The sequence below is a fragment of the Podarcis cretensis genome (genome assembly GCF_951804945.1).
Source record: "Podarcis cretensis genome assembly, chromosome: 9".
Lineage (NCBI taxonomy): Eukaryota > Metazoa > Chordata > Lepidosauria > Squamata > Lacertidae > Podarcis > Podarcis cretensis.
Genome location: NC_137178.1, coordinates 11,047,921 through 11,070,411, shown reverse-complemented (window position 1 = coordinate 11,070,411; position 22,491 = coordinate 11,047,921). Strand labels below are relative to the sequence as shown.

The following is a 22,491-nucleotide window of genomic DNA, read 5'->3' as shown; positions in this document are numbered from 1 at the left end:
GGCCCCAGGGATTTTTCAAGGGCTCATGGAACGCCTGTTAAGAGGTCTGCCGGGGGTCTTGCCATTTTTTGATGACGTTTTGATTGCTGGAAAAGACCCACAGGAACTGGTTGCGCGTGTCCATGCAGTGTTGCTCAAGTTCAAGGAGGCGGGGTTGCAACTAAAAAAGGAAAAATGCAGTTTTGGGGTGCCAACTGTGGAATTCTTGGGGTTTAAAATTGATGCATCAGGCATCCACCCCACAGATGCTAAGGTTAAGGCCATCATCGAGGCACCACGACCACAGAACAAGACGGAGTTGCAGTCATTCCTGGGACTTATTAACTTTTATCATTCATTCTTACCCCAGAAAGCTTCGGTAGCTGAACCATTACATAGACTGTTGCAGAAAAAGAATGTGTGGCGATGGGGGCAGGAGCAGCAGAAGGCTTTTGACTTCTTGCGAGGAATGCTGAGTAGCAAGAGCGTCCTTGCTCATTATAATGAATCGAAGCCGCTGGTCCTGGCATGTGATGCCTCTCAATACGGCCTGGGGGCGGTGCTGAGTCATAGGGAACCGGATGGGTCGGAAAAGCCCATCTCTTTCTATTCCCGTACGTTGTCGCCCACGGAGCGCAACTATGCTCAAATTGACAAAGAGGCGCTTGCAATTGTGGCAGGAATCAAAAAGTTCCATGATTATGTGTACGGTCATCATTTCTCCATTGAAACGGACCACAAACCACTGTTGGGGTTGTTCAACCCGAACAAACAAACGCCACAAATTCTCTCCCCCAGAATGTTGCGTTGGTCTATATTCCTGAACGGGTTCCAGTACACCTTGACCCATGTGCTGGTTGTGCCACGCTGATGCGCTGAGTCGATTGCCCCTTCCTGGCGGGAGCAATGAGGATCCTGCTCCAGCGGAGCACATAATGATGCTGGAAACACTTCCGGGGGCTCCTGTGACGGCTACTGATATTGCTGAGAAAACGAGGAAAGATGCTGTTCTCTCCCGTGTGCTCACTTGGGTGGGGAGGGGGTGGCCAGGTGGTCCGCATGAAGACAAATTCAGGCCTTATGCGACAAGGCAGCACGAGTTATCCATGCATAAGGGTTGTCTCCTGTGGGGAGATAGGGTGATCATCCCAGCACCACTGAGAAACAGGGTTCTTGAGACGCTTCACATAGGACACCCGGGAATGGTCAGGATGAAGTCGCTAGCCCGATGTTATGTGTGGTGGCCTGGAATGGACCAGAACATAGAACAATGGGTACGAACATGCAAGGCATGCCAAGAGGTGCGGCCAGAGGTGGCCAGAGCACCAGTTCACTGGTGGGAGCAGTCCAGATCTCCCTGGAGCCGGCTGCACTTAGATTTTGCTGGGCCATTCCAGGGGAAGGTCTTTTTGGTTATCGTCAATGCATATTCCAAATGGTTAGAAGTGGCGATGGTCCCTAGCATGGCATCAGCTGCCGTAATCAAGGTGTTGAGGCAGCTGTTTGCAACCCACGGGTTACCTGAGACCCATCCTCCAATGGGCAGGCGGAGCGCATGGTAAGAACAGCCAAAGAATCCATTGCGTGCTTAATGGAGGGTAACTGGTCAGCTCACATCGCGCGAATGTTATTTTTGCAGCATGCGACGCCGTGTACTGCGACGGGCAAGTCGCCAGCTGAGCTGCTGTTGGGTAGAAGATTGGTAACGGTGCTGGATTATGTCCACCCGGATAAAATGCCAAACCGTAATTCAAGAGCAAACCCCCAGGCTGAGACTGACACAACAAGGTATTTCGCCCCTGAAGATCTGGTCTGGGTGAGGAACTATTCACGAGGTTCGCGGTGGGTGGCTGGTGTGGTCACCCGGGCTAGTGCACCTGTGTCCTATTATGTGACCTTGGAAAATGGGCAAGTTTGGAAGAGACATATAGATCAGCTGAGGCGCCGGGCGCTCAGCAGGGAGGAGTCTGATAATTCATCCCTGGCTAACGACGCAGAGTTGCAAGACCAGAGTGAAAATGGCCCAGAGGTGCAAATGAACCTCTGGGGCTTCAGCAAATGAACCAGGGTCTGCTAGTCCTCAGGATGACGAGGTACAGGTAGGGGACCCTGAGATGTCTGGGACTCCATCTGTTCCTGACGAAACCCCTATAGCAGCCCCCCTACCACAGGTGACACCCAATCCAGAACCGGCAACACCTGTTCAGGAGATCAAGTAGAAGTTGTAGGACCCCACAGTACCTGAGAGATTACGTCTGCTGTGCTCACTAGGGGGGGAGGGGTGTTGTGTATTGAGTCAAAGGATTTTATATCTGTATTATTATTGTCTGTAATTGCATTAGGGTAAAGTAACTGCCTTTTGGTTCCAGAGGGTACAGCTACTATTGGTTCATTTAAGCTGCTGTATTTGGATCCTCTGTCTTATTGGTTTCCTCCAAAAGGCAGGACTGTGATTGCCTGATATTGTTCCCTCCAAAATGTATCCTTTCTAGCTAGTTCCCTGTCCCTATAAATGTAGCTCTCCCCTCCTCAAGTCTCAGTGTTGTTGCTTTAATAAAGAAGTGTTACTAGAGAACTGTCTCCAGCATATTATGTCAAGAGAGCTGAAATCACAAACCCCACGTCACAACAAAGATCACCTGCTCTGAGACCACACAGCTAATTCTCCCCTGGCCTCCTCGCTGGCCGAAGTAGGACCAATTCAGCCAGCTAGCCCTGGGGATTAAACGTAAATGTAAAGGGACCCCTGGCCATTAGATCCGGTCGTGGCCGACTCTGGGATTGCGGCGCTCATCTCGCTTTATTGGCCGAGGGAGCCGGCGTACAGCTCATGTGGCCAGCATAACTAAACTGCTTCTGGTGAACCAGAACTACTAGGTTGGCAGGAGCTGGGACCAAGCAACGGGAGCTCACCCCGTCGCGGGGATTCGAACCGCCAACCTTCTGATAGGCAAATCCTAGGCTCTGTGGTTTAACCCACAGCGCCACCCGCGTCTCCTGCCCTGGGGATTATCTAATGCTTATTTCCCCTAAATTGATTTTTGATTTTTGAATTTTATTGTTATTCATGTTTTTATACTGTATTTTATGCTGCTTTTATAATTAAGTGTTTTAAATTTGTTTTGTTTTTTTTATAGAATATTTATGAAAATTTTCAGAAATAATACAATATAAAAGAAAAAGAAAAAATAAGAAAAATACAAAAATACAAAAATAAAAACAATTAAAAACACATAGAATTTCCATTGCTTATTTTCTTTTAACTTATTTCCCAGACCTCCTCATACCTCCCTTTTTTGTATTCCAATTCAGATTGTTAGTTCAGCAAATCCTCACCATTAGTTTTTACTTATTTCTAAACCTTTTTTTTTCATATTCTCTTAAGCATTACATCTGGAAACCACTTAATTTCTGTCCAACATCATTCTAACATTCATTAATTTTACAATATTTCTGTAAATAGTCTTTAAATTTCTTCCAGTCTTCTTCCGCCGACTCTTTTCCCTGGTCTCGGATTCTGCCGGTCATTTCTGCCAGTCCCATATAGTCCATCACCTTCATTTGCCATTCTTCCAGAGTGGGTAGATCTTGTGTCTTCCAGTATAGTGTTTTAAATTTGTTGTTAGCCGCCTGAGCCCGGTTTTTGAACTGGGAAGGGTGGGGTATAAATAAAAATTTATTAGTATTATTATAAAAAACATAACATTGTAGAACTGTTGGAAGGAATCCTGAGTGTCATCAAGTCCAATCCCCACAATGCAGGGATTTTTTTCCCAATGTGGGGCTTGACAGAGAGTCTCATGCTCTCCTGACTGATCTCACTATATGCATCTAGGGCACAAGTCTCTGCTCGAATAAATGTTGCTAAATGTGTTTAGAGGCAGATATTCTGTGAAGTGGAGGCTGCCAGATCCACTGCGAGATTAAAATGCTAGGAAACATCCTTCGGAACAGTGAGCTGACAGGCGGGGCTTTAGAAGTGAGTGCAGGACAGAGAATGGGGCAAATAAAGTAATGTTACACATGGTGGAGAAGAGCCATCATCAGCAATGTGGAATAAGAGACAGGCAGAGCTGTCCCGAGACATTTTGGCACCTGAGGGGAATTATAAAATGGTGTCCCCCTGCCCTGTCGGGGAAGAAGCGGGGTGAGTGAAGATCTACATCAGGATCAAGGGGGGGTGGGGATGATGATTACATGGATCCCACCTTCGTCGCCAGTGAAATATACTCGGAGTCCTGTAGTGATTTCATGCTCTTTATTGCAGCTTGTAAAACAGTGATTTAATTTTCCCCCAAACCTCAGGTCTTTATATACATTATTTACACCATGAGTCCCATCTGATTGGCTGATTCTGCTTCCCTCCTGGAGCCTGATTGGTCTTTTCCTGCAGGCCAATCAGTTAATAATAATAATAATAATAATAATAAATTTTATTTATATCCCGCCCTCCCCAGCTGAAGCCGGGCTCAGGGCGGCTAACAACAATCAAATAATCAAACAATCAAGTAATCACACATTCTAAAAATATTCCATTCTAAAAATTAATTAAAATCAAATTAATGGCAACCGATTAAACAAAATTCTGTGCAGGTTGCCAGAGGAGGGAGTCAGGCTGCGCCCTGACCAAAGGCCTGGTGGAACAACTCTGTCTTGCAGGCCCTGCGGAAAGCTGTCAGGTCCCGCAGGGCCCTAGTCTCTTGTGACAGAGCATTCCTCCAGATTGGAGCCGCAGCCGAGAAGGCCCTGGCTCTAGTTGAGGCCAGCCTAACCTCTCTGAGGCCTGGGACCTTGAGGATGTTATTATTTGCAGACCGTAGGTTTCTCTGTGGGGCATACCAGGAGAGGCGGTCCCGTAGGTACGAGGGTCCTAGGCCGTATAGGGCTTTAAAGGTTAAAACCAGCACCTTAAACCTGATCCTGTACTCCACCGGGAGCCAGTGCAGCTGGTATAGTACCGGATGAATGTGATCTCGCAGCGAAGACCCCATAAGGAGTCTCGCCGCGGCATTCTGCACCCGCTGGAGTTTCTGGGTCAGTCGCAAGGGCAGCCCCACGTAGAGCGAGTTACAATAATCCAGTCTGGAGGTGACCGTCGCATGGATCACAGTGGCTAGGTCAGGGCGAGAGAGATAAGGGGCCAACTGCTTAGCTTGGCGGAGATGAAAAAATGCCGCCTTTGTTATAGCTGTAATCTGCGCCTCCATAGAGAGGGAGGTATCGAAGATTACACCCAAACTCTTAACGGACGGTGCTGGCACTAATTGCACCCCCGCAAGAGATGGGAGTTGCCCCCTCAATCCCATATCGTCCCGCCCCAGCCAGAGGACCTCTGTCTTCGAAGGATTTAACTTCAACCGGCTCCCACGTAACCATCCAGCCACAGCTTCCAGACATCTCGCCAGTGTGTCTGGGGCCGAGTCAGGATGGCCATCCATCAACAGATAGAGTTGGGTGTCATCAGCATACTGATGGCAACCCAGCCCAAAACTCCGGACAAGCTGGGCGAGGGGGCGCATAAAGATGTTAAAAAGCATCGGGGAGAGAATCGCACCCTGAGGCACTCCACACACCAAGGAGTGGCGCGATGACAATTCTCCCCCGAGCGCCACCCTCTGTCCCCGACCAGAGAGAAACGAGCGCAGCCATTGAAGGACTGTGCCCTGGATCCCCACGTCGGCAAGGCGGTGGTCCAGGAGTTTGTGATCGACCATGTTGAAGGCTGCTGACAGGTCTAGAAGAATCAGCAGCCCGGACCCGCCTCGATCCAGCTGCCTGCGGAGATCATCTGTTAGGGCGACCAGAGCTGTCTCAGTCCCATGACCAGCGTGGAAGCCGGACTGGAATGGATCCAGAGCAGATGTTTCACCCAGAAACCTACCAAGCTGTTCAGCAACCGCTCTCTCAATCACCTTACCCAGGAATGGAAGATTCGAGACCGGGCGGTAATTGGATAGATCTAAGGGATCTAATGATGTTTTCTTTAAGAGCGGACGCACCACTGCCTCCTTCAGTTCCCCTGGGAATATCCCGGTGCCAAGGGACAAATTGATGATATCCCCCAGGGGGGTCCGCACCTTGTCTGGACACGCTCTAATCAGCCATGACAGGCACGGGTCAAGAGGACAGATGGTGGGCTTTCCAGCTCGGAGGAGTCTGTCCACATCGGCTGGAGATATCCGGTCAAAGTGGTCCAATACTGGACCTGAGGACAGTCGAGGGGCCTCCAGTTCCTTTATTGTATCCAAATTGGCAGGGAGGTCATGGCGGAGCAACAGGACCTTCTCCGCAAAAAAGCTCGCAAATGCCTCGCAGCTGTGTGTCAGATTGTTATTTAAATTTGGCTGTCCTTCAAGGGACGTTAAAGACCGAATTATACTAAATAACTGCGCCGGGCGAGAGCTAGCGGATGCAATGGAGGCCGAGAAGTAAGACTTCTTAGCAGCCTTCACTGCCATCTCATAGGTTTTCATAAAAACCCTATAAGATGTTCTTGAGGCTCCGTCACGGGCACCCCGCCATACTCGCTCTAGCCGTCTGAGGTCCCGCTTCATTTTCCGAAGCTCCTTGGTAAACCAGGGAGCCCGGTTTCTGCGGGGTCGCAGAGGGCGCTTAGGTGCGATCTCATTGATGGCTGCCAGGAGCTGGGTATTCCAGCCCTCAACAAGCTCAGTCAATGAGTCGCCAGGGGGAGCAAGGTCCCGCAAGGCCTGACGGAATCTATCAGGGTCCATCAGCCTCTGCGGGCGAGCCCAAATCGGCTCGCCACCTAAGCAGGGTGGGGGTGGAAAGTCAATCCTGGCTTTCAGAGCGTAGTGATCAGACCATGGCACCTTCATCGAAGGAGACATGATCACATCTATACCGGCGCCAAAGATCAAATCCAGCGTGTGGCCTGCTTGATGTGTGGGGCCCGAAACAAACTGGGAGAGCCCTAGTGTCACCATGGAAGACACCAGGTCCAGAGCCTGTGAGGAGGGAGTGGCATCAGCATGGAAGTTGAAGTCTCCCAATACCAATAGGTTAGGGAACTCCAAGGCCCAGCCGGCCACCGCCTCCAGCAGGCCTGACAGGGTGGCTGCTGGTGCGCTAGGTGGCCTGTACACCAGCCAGACAGCCAAGCTCTCCTCGGAGCCCCACACTAGGCATTCTACGATCCTACCAGCCTAAGAGGCTGATTAACTTCTTCCTGGAGCCTGATTGGTCTTCCCCTGCAAGCCAATCAGTTGTTGCATTCTAGGATCCTACTTGCCTATTGTTCTAGGGTCCAAGGTTAGTACATAACAGGGAACAAGGGTGAGAAGGGACATGCAGTGCCTCTTATTTGACAAGAGGTTGCTGTAGACGTGGCATGGAGGGGTCTGCCAAGGAGGTGGCAGTTCCAGCCTCCAGGGAATATTGTTGTTGTCGTCTTCTTTGGCAATCCCTCGTAGCCAAGTAAGATTGTCTTCCATTGTCAGGGACTCAGCGGGCGCGCAGGGAGGAGAGGAGATGGAGAGCGAGGGGGAGCAATCCGAGGGCAGCGTAGGAGAAGATGACAGCAGCCCGATAGATTCCGTGAGCCTCTCCAGCGAATCGGAAGATTCACAGAAGGGGGCGCCGATGGGCAGGGCAAGGGGGGACCCAAGGGGGACACCCCAGAAACAAGGGGCCAGCGGGGACTCCCAGAGCAGCAGTTGGAAATCAGGACCAGCTTCCCCACCAGAGCGTAGTGGGGGGGAGGAGTCCCAGGTATCAGAGCCCACATATTCACCACCAGCGAGAGAAGATGAGTCAGGGGTGGCCACGCCTCCATCGGAGAGCGAGGGAACGGTCAAGAGGAAAGTTGCCGGCTGGGCGCGCGCGCCAAGTTCAAATGTACAGGCGAGCGGCACAGAAGGTAGCCCGGATAGGGAACCAGGTCCTAAAGCCCGCCGGAAGGAGGGGGAAGAATCATCAGGGTCAGCGTCAGAGGAGTCCAGAAAGGATGAAACCCTAGCGGGCAGGAGGGCCCAGAGGAGAAAGGAACTTAGGAAGAGGTGGAGCAAAGCGAGAGTCTTAAACTGGTGTGGAAGGGGTGGAGACTCAGACGGGACTTCGCCGGTCTAGGGTTGAGACGTAGAGCTGCGCGCTGCGGCTTTAAAATGGAAACTGAACCTCAATAAAGACTTTTGTACATAACTACAGCCTAGCGTTGGTCCTCTGTGAGCTGGGACCTAGAGGCAGCTCTGACATCCATGAACACGGTCTTAACAGTGATTCCGTAAGTGACTGTGGAGGCCAGTATTGGATCCACATGTCCTTCCACAGTGGGGACACAGGTTTCCGGGTGGGAAATAACCCAGAGATGCATTTTAAATAAAAGCACACATTCTACTCATGTAAAAACACGCTGATTCCCGGACTGTCCGTGGGCTAAATTTAGAAGGCAAATGGGATTGATCCGTCCCCCAGGCCTTAGTTTACCTACCCATGGGTTAAATAGAAGAAGAAGAGAAAGTGGACGTAAGCTTGCAGGTGCATTCCTCTTCCTGTGTGTTGAATTCCCAAGGGGGTGATAATGTTCCAAAGATTGCCAAAAGATTCCAGCAAAGGCAAGGCAGAACTCTTCCTGGGAAACAATCCGTTCCTTCTCTGAAGGTGCTTTGTTGCTGCAAGGTGTTTTATTCCACAAACAACTGCTTCTTTGACTCTGCCCAGATATGCTTGCTTTTCCTGGACCGTTAAAAGATCACTTTGCCATTTTTGCCATTTTTTCAGAATCTCTGGAGGCATCATTAAAGGGATGTTTATTAATTCAATTATCGAAAAGCCTGCCGGTTTAAGATAATAAGGCAACAGCATGTTGACTCAAGTTCCGCGAAGATGGAAATCTGGAAGCTCAGACCTGTGCCTTAACAGATGTGTCTTGTGATCAGCAATGATGTTGTGCAATGTAATGAATTGTGCTTGCTTACAATTTGCCCTCATTTGGGGCAAATTTGGGCCTAGGCATCCCCAGCTATTATTTTTAAACTTATTTTAGATATTGGGGGTGTACTTACATGCCCTTTTCAGTTCCTTGCAGATAGAGTTGAGCTTTGGGCTGGACAGGAATCAACCCAGCCCTTCAGAGAATACTCTCTTAAATGCAATGGGTGTATGATTTATGGTGTCCCAGAGCTAATTTTGGGGGTTACATCCTGATTTTCTTACTTGTTATTCTCATTTGAGGTTCTTCACAAGTGTTGCACAAGCACAACAACCTTGATCAGAGAATGTTGGTCCAGTAGGACGAGTCTGTCAAATTTGGTTTCTCTCCTTTTTACAGTGTCCAGTTAGATTTCCACAGCAAACTACACTGAAAAAAATATCCCCATGAAAATTCAACAGTATATCTGTGCAAATTTCTCACAACACACACACACTTTTGTATGCAGATTTTTAACATTCAGATTTTTGCATGAAGGTTTCCCTAATATCATGCCTTTTTTTGTTACAGTCACAATATACGCATTTCTGTACCACATTGGCTGGAGAACTGCCAGTGGCGTAGCGTGGGGGGTGCAGGGGGGGGTGGCCGCACCAGGCGCAACATCTGGGATTAGGGTTAGGGGGCGTAAATCCACGGGTTAGGGGGTGCAAATCCACGGGTTAGGGGGTGCAAATTACTTGCCTTGCCCCGGGTGCTGACAACCCACGCTACGCCACTGAGAACTGCGTCACAAAATTTGGAGAAATGCAAAGCTTGAAGGATTCTGGTGTTTCAGTTAATGTATTAGTTTGAGAAGTGAGAATTCTCACTTAAATGCAAACAGAATCTAACTTACCACCCAGAGTGGCTTGGGGCAACCCAATCAGATGAGTGAGGTACAAATAAAACAACAACAAACCCCTTTGTTTGTCTCCAAAGGGACAGAGACTTCCAACCACAGAGACATACAATATGGGGTATACCAAATCATTCCTGAACTTTGGAGTTCAGGAACATATTGACTTTTTTCCCCAAGTAAGTTTTTATTGTTTTCCTTACATATTCTTTTCCAACAAACCATATTAATGCCATACATTCCCTTTGACTCTGCCGAGTCGTGACTCCCCTCCCTCCCTGCAATTGGTATATTTAACCCCTTTCTATCGCGCACATCAATCTCATAATAGTGCTATTATACCTTGAAGGTATTATGTCAATCCTGCTAGTGTCTTGACCTCTTTACAATTCTCCTTTAAATATTCAATAAGTTTACTCCAGTTATTTTGGTATCTTTGATCTTCCTGGTCCCGGATCCTCCCTGACAATTTGGCAAGTTCTGCATATTCTGTCAACTTCAACTTCACCTGCCACTCCTGGATGGTTGGTATGTCTTGTGTTTTCCATCTTTGGGCCAGGAGGGTTCTTGCGGCAGCCGTAGCATACAAAAACAGATTTTGGTCTCCCATTTTGATTTCCATTCCTATTAAACCTAATAGAAACGCTTCCGGTCTTTTGGGGAAAGTATACCTAAATATTTTTTTGAGTTCATTATAAATTGATTCCCAGAATTTTTTAACCTTAGCACAGGTCCACCACATAAGAAAATAATCCCCATCTACTTTTTTACATTTCCCAGGAACATATAGACTTTTTAAAGCTTTCTGGTTAAGCTGCGCTTCCAACTTTTGCACAGATCTTTGTGAGCCAGGAGCGTTGACCATGCAAGGCTACTTTGGGGTCCTGCCCTACCTCACCGAAAGCCAATAAAAGTGATTTACGTCTCAGTCTTTCCAGTGTCTCCTGCCGCCTGCTTTTCTGCTGGCATCTAAAACCCAGATCAAACAATGAACAAATGTTTCAGCAAATGCCAGCCAGGAGGTTGCTGGCATCGATTGCACACAGAAATAGTGTCAGCCGCTTGCGTTTGTTATCAATGTTCCCATTCATCTGAAGCAGGTTAGGGGTTTGGGGTTTTTTTTTGCCCATTGACTCTGATTTCCCCCAGCTTGAATTTCTGGATATCTGAGCAGACCCTCCACTCACAACACACACTTTCAGTCCTGTGGTGCAGTTTGCCCAGCTATTTAAAAACAACTGGGGGGGGGTGTCTTCCTGGCTGAGTCCTTTAAAAAGGCAGCTGCCTTGACTTCTTTCGCTGAGTCACAGAGCTGAGAATAGAGGGAAGAGAGCCTCGCTGCCTTTATTCACTGGCTGGACACTAGCAAGACGGCACCATGGAGTGTGTGAGTCCTGGATTGTTGCTGTTAGGACAGCAGGCTATTGCTGCTGAGGTTGCAAGACGTGGTACTGTAACTGAGCAGGGCTGGAGAACTAAGGGGCATTAATAAGTAGCCGGTCAGAGGCAGTAATGGTTCTGAATACCAGTTATTGGAAACTGTAGGAAGGGAGAGGGCTCTTGTAATCAGGTCCTGGTTGCAGATTTCACATGGACGTTTGGTTGGCCACTGTAAGAATAGGATGGTAGGTAGATTAGATGGGTTATTGGCCTCATCTAACAGGTTCTCCTGATGTTCTCGGGTTGTTCTCTTTGGAGAAAAGTTAGCCTGTTTCCTGGTCACTGTTGTACGCAACTTGCATTTCTTCTTGTTTCTGGTTTCCTAATAACTGGTATTTGGTATCTGAAGAAGTGTGCATGCACACGAAAGCTCATACCAAGAACTAACTTAGTTGGTCTTAAAGGTGCTACTGGAAGAAATTTTTTTATTTTTTTATTTTGGTTTCCTAAGTGAACATTCTTGGTGCCTTGTCAGCGGGGCAGATCTCTGTTGATGATGCTGTGCCATTGATCACACACACACACATACACACACACACACACACACACACACACACACACACACTGCTTTCTAAAAAAGATTGGTGTCTTGTCCTAAAGAGCTTATTATTGCAGGAGAGAGAAAGGTAACTGAAGAGATGAATGCATGCAGCAACAACAACGAAAAAGACTTTTTGCATGCTCAAAGGGAATGTGAGCCAAAGTTTTAAGTAAGGACCTCACAGGATAGATTGGGATTTCTAAGGCCCGGTGTGTAAACTCACCGTACTGATCAATGCTCCTTAGCATTTTAATTTCACAGTGAATCTGGTGGCTTCCTTCTCAAAGGATAAAAGGTAAAGGGACCCCTGACCATTAGGTCCAGTCGTGGTCGACTCTGGGGTTGTGGCGCTCATCAGGCTTTATTGGCCGAGGGAGCCGGCGTACAGCTTCCGGGTCATGTGGCCAGCATGACTCTGGTGAACCAGAGCAGCTCAGGGAAACGCTGTTTACCTTCCCGCCAGAGCAGTACCTACTTATCTACTTGCACTTTTGACGTGCTTTCAAACTGCTAGGTTGGCAGGAGCAGGGACTGAACAATGGGAGCTCACCCTGTCACGGGGATTCGAACCGCCAACCTTCTGATCGGCAAGCCCTGTGGTTTAACCCACAGATCTAACTCTAAACACATTTAGGGTTCTGATTTGGACTGAAGGAGTGGTGCTGGGGAAACTAGCAACTTAGTGCTGAATTGGAACAAATGCTGGATAGCTCCATCGGTTAGAGAACGGTGCTGATCATGCCAAGGTCTCAGGTTTGATCCCCATTCGGGACAGGTCCGTGTTCCTGCATTGCAGGGGGTTGAACTAGATGACCCCCAGGGTACCTTCCAACTCTGATTCTATGATTCCTGTGAAATGGCAGCCATGCTTTCTGCAGATTGCTGTTTGTTCCAATTTATCACTAAAGAGCGGGTTTTGTAGGAGTAATGGCAGAGCAAAGGCAAAACCGATTGGATCTGTGCTTACTAGGCATGGGACAATCCAAAGTGTGGACAAGCCCTGTCTATTCTTACCTGCCTTAGCTGTTGCTGCTTCCTTGGTCCTGTACAGTCATACCTCGGGTTACAGACGCTTCAAGTTGTGTGTTTTTTTCGGCGGGTTACAGACCGCCGAAACCCGGAAGTACCGGAATGGGTTACTTCCGGGTTTCGGTGGTCTCACATGCACAGAAGCGCTAAATCGCGCTTTGCACATGCACAGAAGCACCAAATTGAAACCCCCGCATGCGCCGCTGCGGGTTGCGGATGTTGTGGGTTGCGGACGTGCATCCTACACAGATCACGTTCGCAACCCGAGCATCCACTGTATTCTCATTTCCATTTTCCCAGGGATTGCGTGCATTGGTGGCTTGTTCAAGAGGGGCTGGCTGTGGAATTGGAACACAAATTTTAACTGCCATGGCGATCACTGGTTTTTAGGCTTGAAGGCTTGTTTTTAGAGATAGCTAGACAAAGAGGATTGATCCAGTTGCAGTTAGCCAAGGCCATCCTGGTTTGGAGAAACCCATCACACCAAAATCCCTGGAGGCCTTTGCCCACCTGGCCTGGGACGCCTCGGACTGACTCCAGCTGCAAAATCTGAAGCTGCTGAACTGACTTGGGGTATTGCTTAGAGGGGTTGGGGGGGGGGAGGTTCTTGATGGTTTTTGATATTAATTTTTTGTATCTTAACTTTAGATCTTATGTTGGTAGTTCGAGCTCACCCAGCTGTGCGAGAGATTCTTGTGCTGCGGAGGGTTGGAACAGAAGGATTGCCATATGTCTGGAATTTCCAGGACTTAGCTGGGATTCGGTAGTCAGAAACAGTGTCAGGGCGGAAATAGCTGGAATGTCTGGGGAAATCTGGACATTTGGCAACCCATGTTGGAAGTGTAGATTTTGGTGAATTTCATTAAAAACAGCTCAAAAACTACTACTTCTTCTTTTGAGATAAAACTCAACAACTTTGTGTCTGAATTTTCACTTTTTGAAATATGGCAACCCAATAATAGAGGAACCTGGAGGTCCCTTCCAATTTCTATGGTTCTATGTGGAAAGTGTTTACTTTTGTTGTGTATTTTGAAGTTTTATTTATTGTTTATGACTACTGTAACGTTTCTGTGTGCTGCTCTGGTTCGCCAGAAGCGGCTTAGTCATGCTGGCCCCATGACCTGGAAGCTGTGCGCCGGCTCCCTTGGCCAATAAAGCGAGATGAGCGCCGCAACCCCAGAGTCGGTCACAACCGCACCTAATGGTCAGGGGTCCCTTTACCTTTACCTTACTGTAATTATGCCCCCCCCCCCCCAGGTTGTAAGCTGCCTTGCTCATGGCTTTAACTATGGAAAGGTGGCATACAAATAAAATTATGCATTTATGGTGGTGTCCTTAAGTTCTGATGGTGGTTGGTTGGCTGGAGGACAGAGAAGGGTGTGTGCCCCACTATGGCACTGTGCAAATTATGATGGTAGCTCCACCCACTTCGGGCTCCGCCCCCACCCACCACTTGCATGTGGCCTCTGGAAAGTTAAAGGTAAAGGTAAAGGTACCCCTGCCCGTACGGGCCAGTCTTGACAGACTCTGGGGTTGTGCGCCCATCTCACTTAAGAGGCCAGGGGCCAGCGCTGTCCGGAGACACTTCCGGGTCACGTGGCCAGCGTGACATCGCTGCTCTGGCGAGCCAGAGCCGCACACGGAAACGCCGTTTACCTTCCCGCTGGTAAGCGGTCCCTATTTATCTACTTGCACCCGGAGGTGCTTTCGAACTGCTAGGTTGGCAGGCGCTGGGACCGAGCAGCGGGAGCGCACCCCGCCGCAGGGATTCGAACCACCGACCTTTCGATCGGCAAGTCCTAGGCGCTGAGGCTTACCAAGAAGTAAATGTGGCCCTCAAGCTTAAAGAGGTTCCTATTTATTGTCTATTTATTTATTGCTTGGTTTGCTTCCTTTTGTCCTGTCTTGTAGCAACTGGGAAGTCTGCTCCTCCATGATCCATACTTTCTTTTTCTTTTTCTTTTAATTTTCAAAGATCTTTATTGAAACTTAACATATATACATAATAACCAAAATTCCCAATGATTCCCTCACATAAAATAAAATATCTTAATTACAACAGCTGCATAATTATACACTTAATTATAAAATCCACCCACCCCCTACTTCCCTCCACAGCAATTTGACTTTTTTCTATTTCTTTCTACCCTTTTCCCCCTTGCATTCTATAATAAATTATTTTTGTTAAATTCTGATTTTTCCTTCTTTCTTTATTGGTTTTGTTATTACTTACCTTTTTCATTCTAAGCCTATTAACGTGTCATTTTTAGAACAATATTTTGACATATCATCTTTGAAATACTTCCACTCCATTCTTAACTTTTGATTTGACTGATATCTTATAACTGAAGTTAATTTTGCCAATTCATTATACTCACTTAATTTACAAATCCTTTGTTGGTGTGTCTGAAATTTCCATTTAGTAGCAATCACTACCCTGGCAGCTGTTGTTGCATATAAAAAGATTGTTTTTTTCATATGTGGCACGAGGAACTTAAGAAAATGCTTAAAAACAACAACACCTTGATAAAAAACAACAACCCTGAAGCTTATCTGTTAGGGTTGGTGGGCAAAAACATGTTCCATACTTTCAATGTGGTTTTCTTGGTTTAATTTCCACTCGTCTTTCTCCAGGGCCGTCTTACCCATAGGCCCTAGGGGTGCAGGGCACCCGGGCGCTGGGCTCTCAGGGGCACCAGGCCGAGAGTCCAGGGCCCAAGAGTTGAGTCCGGAGATGAGCCCACCCATTGGTAGGAGCATCGCAGTGGGCTCTTCTGCTGCGGGCGGCTCTGCGCCGCGTGTTTGGGGGCAACCAAGCCAGTGAGACGCTGAGGCAGCCAGCCGGCTCTGCCCTCTTGCGCACGTGGGTCTTGGAAACCTGGGCTGGTGGTGGCGCCGGGCAGATCTTTTCACCCCGGCGTCACATATGCTGAAGACAGCCCTGCCTTTCTCTCCTGAATCTCAAATAAGTCTTTCCTCTCCTGCTACAGGGTCTGGTTGCTACTCATCTGAAACTTCAGCATGGAGAGACGGTTGAGGTGAAGGGGAAGATCTTGTCCGATTGCAAAGAGTAAGTTGGGAAGGAGGGGAAAGTGTCTCCAAGTAATACTGGGAGTTGTGGTGCTTTTGCTCCTGCTTGTTGTGGGTTGAGGAACCTTAGGTTACAGGAGCCAAGTGGGGTCCTCCACACCTCTGACATTCGGCCCTCGGAAGCCTGCCCAGAAGAGAACGCAGCCCTACCTTACAAGGTTGTTGTGACTTTTAAAAAATAATTTTTATTAGTTTTTTTAACATAGTATTTCCAACAATCATATAACATAACTTCTTATCTTATACAATGTTTTAGACTTCCATCAACACCTCTGATGATTTTCTGTTCTTTATCACTTATTCTGCATTTCTTATTTTATCTATTACTCTTAATTATCATCAACTAATAATTCTTCTCATAGTCTTTCTTGCAATATTTCATACAGTCCTCCTTACAAAACGTCTTGCAGTCCTACTAGAGTAATCTGTTCATTACTATTACTTTTCAAATAGTTTGTATATTTACTTCCGTCTTCTAAGAATCTCTGGTCCCGCAGGTTTCGAATCCTTCCTGTTAATTTATCCAATTCTACATAGTTCATCAATTTCATCTGCCATTCTTCTTTCGTCGGTAATTCTTCTTGCTTCCATTTTGGTGCCAAAAGGTTGTTGTGACTAATTGAAGGGGGAAAGTGGGGCTGGGGCATTGGCATGAGTTATGTACCGTACGTGTCATGGGGAAGCATGATTTAGGCTCCATCATTTCAACTCATCTCTAGGGCTTCAGGGAATCCGATCCCTCCCCCAGTGGCAGCCAGTAAGCAGACAAACGAGGAAATCTTACCAAGTAATTTATTCCATAGATCACAAAGTTGAAGGAATGCAGCCTCCCTAAAATAATGGCATTGCTCCAAATAAAGTCCAACCCCCTCCATCGGTGTAGTGGTTAGGAGCAATGGACTCGTAATCTGGTGAACCGAGTTCGATTCCCTGCTCCTCCATATTCAGCTGCTGGGTGACCTTGGGCCAGTCACACTTCTTTGAAGTCTCTCAGCCTCACTCACCTCACAGAGTGTTTGTTGTGGGGGAGGAAGGGAAAGGAGAATGTTAGCCGCTTTGAGACTCCTTTGGGTAGTGATAAAGCGGGATATCAAATCCAAACTCTTCTTCTTCTTCTTCCATCCCTGTTAAAGTTTGTGGGTCGTAAATCCTTTGACCCACTGAGTCTGCTGCAACGGCCCTGTAATAAATTTGATTTATTGCCACTCCGACAAACTTCCAAAGGCGCCCACACGCTTCCACTTGCGCGCTGCCACTCTTTTCAGTTGCTGGATGATAGCAGAGTTCACACGCAGTGTAAAATGGCTCAACTGTGTCGACGTGGTGTCTCCAGTAACTCAGCTCGACACCAGTGCTTCTATTCTATCACTCTTTATTTAGAAGCATAACAAACAGAAAAGAAAAACCTACAGAATCGAGCTGCATGTTCGCAGCTTTCTGTCTCTAACAAAAACGAAACTACCTTGCTCACATTCTCAGACAGACTTTCTCTCCAGAGAGAGCTCAGCCCCCACAGAGCACAGATCAAAGGAAAATGCCCACGTCATGTGGGCAGTGCACCCAGTGAATCAAGAACGCTCCTGGAGTGTTAACTCTTAACTGTCCAGAACCACAACAATCCCTTCTGTTCTACGTCACCCATAATGGCTAATCTGAGCTTTCTGTCTCTGAGCCTTCTGTTTTACTACCTTTAATGCTCGCCTGGTCCTGGGAAGGGTGAATCAGGAATGCTTTCCAAAGACACTGAGTCTGTTAGTTATCTCTCCCCCAGTGTTTCTTCTTCCTGCTGTCCCTCTTCCAATATTGCCCATCTCCACTGCAGCCTCTGAACTATGGCCTTCTGCAAACCGCTGTTCTAGATCTATGCTGTCTTCTTGTTCTTGGGAAGGTTCAGGAGAAAGTGGAGGGCGTCCCCCACCATTCCTCCTCAGTCCAGCCCCTGACAACATTGGTCTACCTGCAGCTCGAGACATATAATTGCTGCAGAATACTCTGCAACAATAAGTGGTGTAACCTGGTTTTATATTTTTATTTTAAAATCGAAGTGTTTTCAAATCACACAGAAGATATTCCAGCTAGCAGGTTTCTATGCCTAGTATAGGGAGCTGCATAGCAGTTGCTGCTTCTATGAAAATCCAATAAGCTACTCACACGTGTTTCTTCTGAAAATAGGTGTGTCAATTGGAACTTATAATATGGTTTAGCTCTGTAGATTGCATAGCATAAGTATAATGGTTGTCATAACTTAAATATGACATGAGATTCCCTCTCTCTCTCTCTCTCATTTTGATTAAATTTTCTTTTTTGCAATTTAAAATACTCATTTTAACATCCTTAAAATATCAATGACTTCCCTTCTCCTTTTTTCATGGTTTATTTTGCATATCATAAATCCCTGCATATTTTACAAAAACTAAACCATTCAGTATTCCATCATTTCATCCATCAAAATTTATTTACACTGTTGAATTTATCTTAATGCTGCCAGCGTTTTCAGGGGTACACATCCCCCCCATATATTCAATAAATGTTTTGCAGTCTTCTCTAGACGTATGTTCTTCTTGTTCTCTTATTCTATATGTTAAATCTGCGAGCTGCGCATATTCTGTCAGCTTAAGTTGCCATTCTTCTTTAGTTGGGACCTCGCTCGTTTTCCATTTTTAAATATGACATGAGATTCTCCATCACAAACATGACTTGACATTGGTACAAGCCTCATTCCAGCCTCATCTCAAAACGTGCCCTGAAGGTATTCAGGGGAGCATCGTGAGTTCCTCACGCCTTGTAATAAAGGTCAATGCATGTACATCAAGTTGCCAAGTAGAGTCTATTCCAGGCATAGGCAAACTCAGCCCTCCAGATGTTTTGGGACTACAACTCCCATCATTCCTAGCTAACAGGGCCAGTGGTCAGGGATGATGGGAACTGTAGTCCCAAAACATCTGGAGGGCTGAGTTTGCCTATGCCTGGTCTATCCCAATTCTTGGATGGGGGCCATCAATAGACCAGGCATAGGCAAACTCAGCCCTCTAGATGTTTTGGGACTACAATTCCCACCGCCCAGTGCAGTCAAAGCTCACAAGGGGGAGTTTCGTTCAAACATTTAATTTGCAAAAAGGTTGAGCTGGGCGGGAACTCTGGGGGAAAGACAACAAGAGCGACTGGAATTGCTCATCTCAAGCACCCCTCTGTTCCTCACTATATATTAGCAAGAAATAATATAAATACACCAAGTTCAGAACAGTTGGTGGGCTCTCCTAGGTCCCAAGGAATCAGCAAACACCTTAAGGACAGATCTATTCTGTCTCCCGAAGGGACGCAGGTGGCGCTGTGGGTTAAAGCCTCAGCGCCTAGGGCTTGCCGATCGAAAGGTCGGCGGTTCGAATCCCTGCGGCAGGGTGCGCTCCCGCTGCTCGGTCCCAGAGCCTGCCAACCTAGCAGTTCGAAAGCACCTCCGGGTGCAAGTAGATAAATAGGGACCGCTTACCAGCGGGAAAGTAAACAGCGTTTCCGTGTGCGGCTCTGGCTCGCCAGAGCAGCGATGTCACGCTGGCCACGTGACCCGGAAGTGTCTCCGGACAGCGCTGGCCCCCGGCCTCTTAAGTGAGATGGGCGCACAACCCCAGAGTCTGTCAAGACTGGCCCGTACGGGCAGGGGTACCTTTACCTTTACCTTTAAAATTGTAATTTTACCATCTGAAACGGCATGCATAAATTCTGTCATTTTCACTTTGTGTAATAAACTAAGCTTTCTTTGTTGATTTCCCTCTCAGCAATCTTAAGGGTAAAGCTATTGGATTTTCTCTCTAAAAATTACTGGGTGACCTGTCTGGTATTTCAGGGGTCTTTAGGATTGCCAGCCCAGAATAAAACAATGTTATTGGATGTCAGGGGTTTTATTTAGGCAGGAATAGAGGCAAACACATATTCCTAAACGGACATGTGTTACAGCGCTAGCAAAAGACCCCAAAGCTCTTGTTGGGGTGTGTGTGTGTGTGTGGACACGTGAGTGCTTGTTACGCATGTGAATTCAGACACATACAGCAACAGTTCTGTCTGCCATCCTCTCCAAGATTTGTTGTGAATCTGGGCCAAGACTGCGACAACATTGCCCTTCACTTCAACCCGCGTTTTGACTGCAAGGGGGATGTGAACACCATTGTCTGCAACTCTAAGGAAAATGGGGAATGGGGAGAAGAGCAGAGAGAAAGCGACTTCCCTTTTGAGCAGGACGGCAAAGTTCAGGTGAGGGCTTAGCAGTGTATACCAAATGCACTTACTGAAGATGTGCAGAAAAATGCATATATTGGTGATGTTCATTTTATTTTTTAGTTGCTGTTTCGTTAGTGTTTTATAGACTGTGATGGTTTTGTTGATGATTATTTGACTGATGATTTGTTAATTATTTTATATGATCAATGCTGTGTTTGTGATGTTCTATTTTATTTTATTTTATTTTATTATGTCATTACTATTTATCATTTGTGAGCCGCTTTGAGATAAATTTGAATGAAAAGTGACACAGAAATAAAATCTGCTCATCCACTCCAATGGAGGCGAGTGGAACAGGCAGGGAGGTGGCTTTCCTGGGATTCCTGGCTCTATAATAATAATAATAATAATAATAATAATAATAATAATAATACTTACTTTATTTATTATTTATACCCCACCCGTCTGGCTGGGTTTCCTCAGCCACTCTGGGCTGCTCCCAACAGAATATTAAAAACACAATAAAACATCCAGCATCAAAAACTTCCCTAATTATGCAGGGAGGCAGTATGTTGAGGTGATAAAGATGCCAATGGACACTCTCTGGACGGCCACTCACACTGTCTACAAAATGGCTGCCATTCCCCTTTGGGGCATGTAAAATAAAAATAAAAATGGCGTCTCCCACACTCGTCATGATTCTTTCTTTTGCTTCTTGCAGCTTTCCTTCACCTTTCTTCCCGGTGAGATCAAGGTGGTTCTGGCAGAGGGCCACGAAATCTCCTTCCTCAACCGACTGGGCCTGAAGACCATCGAGTACATTGCGGTGGAAGGGGACTTCAAGATCCGAGTCCTCAAATTTCCCTAATCTAGTCCTCCGTCCCCCTCGCCTTGTTACATGGCTGAACAAAACTCAGTTGTGTTCTTCCAAAAAAAGTAGGCCACTTAACATGGTTCTATTTTATAACCTGGATGGGGAAACCTTTTTCACCCAAAGAGTCGCATTCCCTCCTGGGAAACCTCCCAGTGCATTGAAAAACATCTCCATGGTAAAAGATGAATAAATTTTGGGACAGTCAACTGTGTAAAATATCCCATTCTTCCACTTGCAGATGGTTGGAGTGTTGTAAGGTAGTAAAATCCTGGCTGGGGCTGAAGGGAGTTGCAGACCAAAATATTTGGAGAGCACCATTTTGGTAACAGCTGGTGTAGGGTGGACTTCAGGACAGAGCAGAGTTTGCTCTGAATCACCTTAAGGTTCTGGATCTAGGTGAGGCTGGGAAGTGAGAGGCACAAAACCTTAGAGAGCAGCTGTGGACATTGTGGACATTGCTGAGCTAGATGTAAGGTCAAAATTTTCTATATGTGAATACAAAAGCTGAGGGCTCTCATCACTTTGCGGCGGGGGGGGGGGGGCAACCATGAGAGTTGCAGTCTTCCCAGCCTGTCCCCCGCTTCATCCATGTAGACAGTAAAATGAGGTTTCCTTGGACTCAAAAGGTTTTTGAACACTTGTGCTTGTTTGAGTGATGAGCCAGAAGCAAGAGGAATGTAGCTGCTCCACCCTTCTTGGTTTTCACAAATCCTGATCAGTGGAAACAGCTGGGAACGTTCTCTCTCTGGCCAAGGAATCTCAAAGCAGCAGATGATCAGAGTGGGAACAGGAAACAGTTTCACTCTTTTATTTATCTGCAGGGTTGCAATAGCTGTGCATTGGCTATGCAGCAGAAGTGTAACTTTCTTTTTTAAATTCAGGTAGGTAGCCATGTTGGTCTGATGCAGTTGAAATAAATAAAAAAAATGTCCAGTAACACCTTATAGAGTAGGGTTACCAGACGTCCCTGGTTCCCGGTGACTGTCCCCAGATTTGCAAATCTGTCCTGGAAAACATGGCAGCGGCAGCCTCAGCAGCTTGGAGCCATCCTGGTAGCGCAGTTGGCTCTGGCTGGCTTCAGGAGCAGCTCATTGCCACGACACCCACTATATTTTCTCGCTGGAAGTCCCTATATGATGTGTCTTGTGCACAACACATCATATGGGGACTTCCGGAGAGGAAAAATGGTGGGCACCATGGCAGTGAGCAGCTCCTGAAGCCAGCCAGAGCCAACTGCACTACCAGGCTGGCTCTGGGCTGCTGACTGCCACTGCGGCCACCACTTCCAAAGGGGAACCGGGGACGTCTGGTGGTACAGATCTCCTGGCCCATTCCCCCTTTGTTTTGACTGATCAGGGGAGGCTCGGGAGTCACAGCCGGCCAGCTGTTGCCCAGTTTTTTTAAAAAAACCTCTGCATTTATGTTTCACAGGGTGTGAAAGAAGGTGCTTTGCACCTTGCCTGAAAGAGAAACCGTGTGCCTTCTGCCCCTCCTGGGCAACCCCAAACAAAGGGGGAAGGGGGCAGGAAATCAGGAAA

The 22,491-nt window shown here is 47.2% G+C and overlaps 1 protein-coding gene across 1 annotated transcript; it reads left to right on the top strand.

Annotated features, from left to right (window-relative positions):
- The first annotated feature begins 11,017 nt into the window (after positions 1 to 11,017).
- Positions 11,018 to 21,159, top strand: LOC307224394 (16 kDa beta-galactoside-binding lectin-like). Its single transcript, XM_079991259.1, has 4 exons — positions 11,018 to 11,154; positions 15,768 to 15,847; positions 19,941 to 20,112; positions 20,801 to 21,159. The coding sequence occupies exons 1-4, from the start codon at positions 11,146 to 11,148 to the stop codon at positions 20,945 to 20,947; spliced, it is 408 nt and encodes a 135-aa protein (XP_079847385.1). The 5' UTR covers positions 11,018 to 11,145; the 3' UTR covers positions 20,948 to 21,159.
- Positions 21,160 to 22,491: the final 1,332 nt, after the last annotated feature.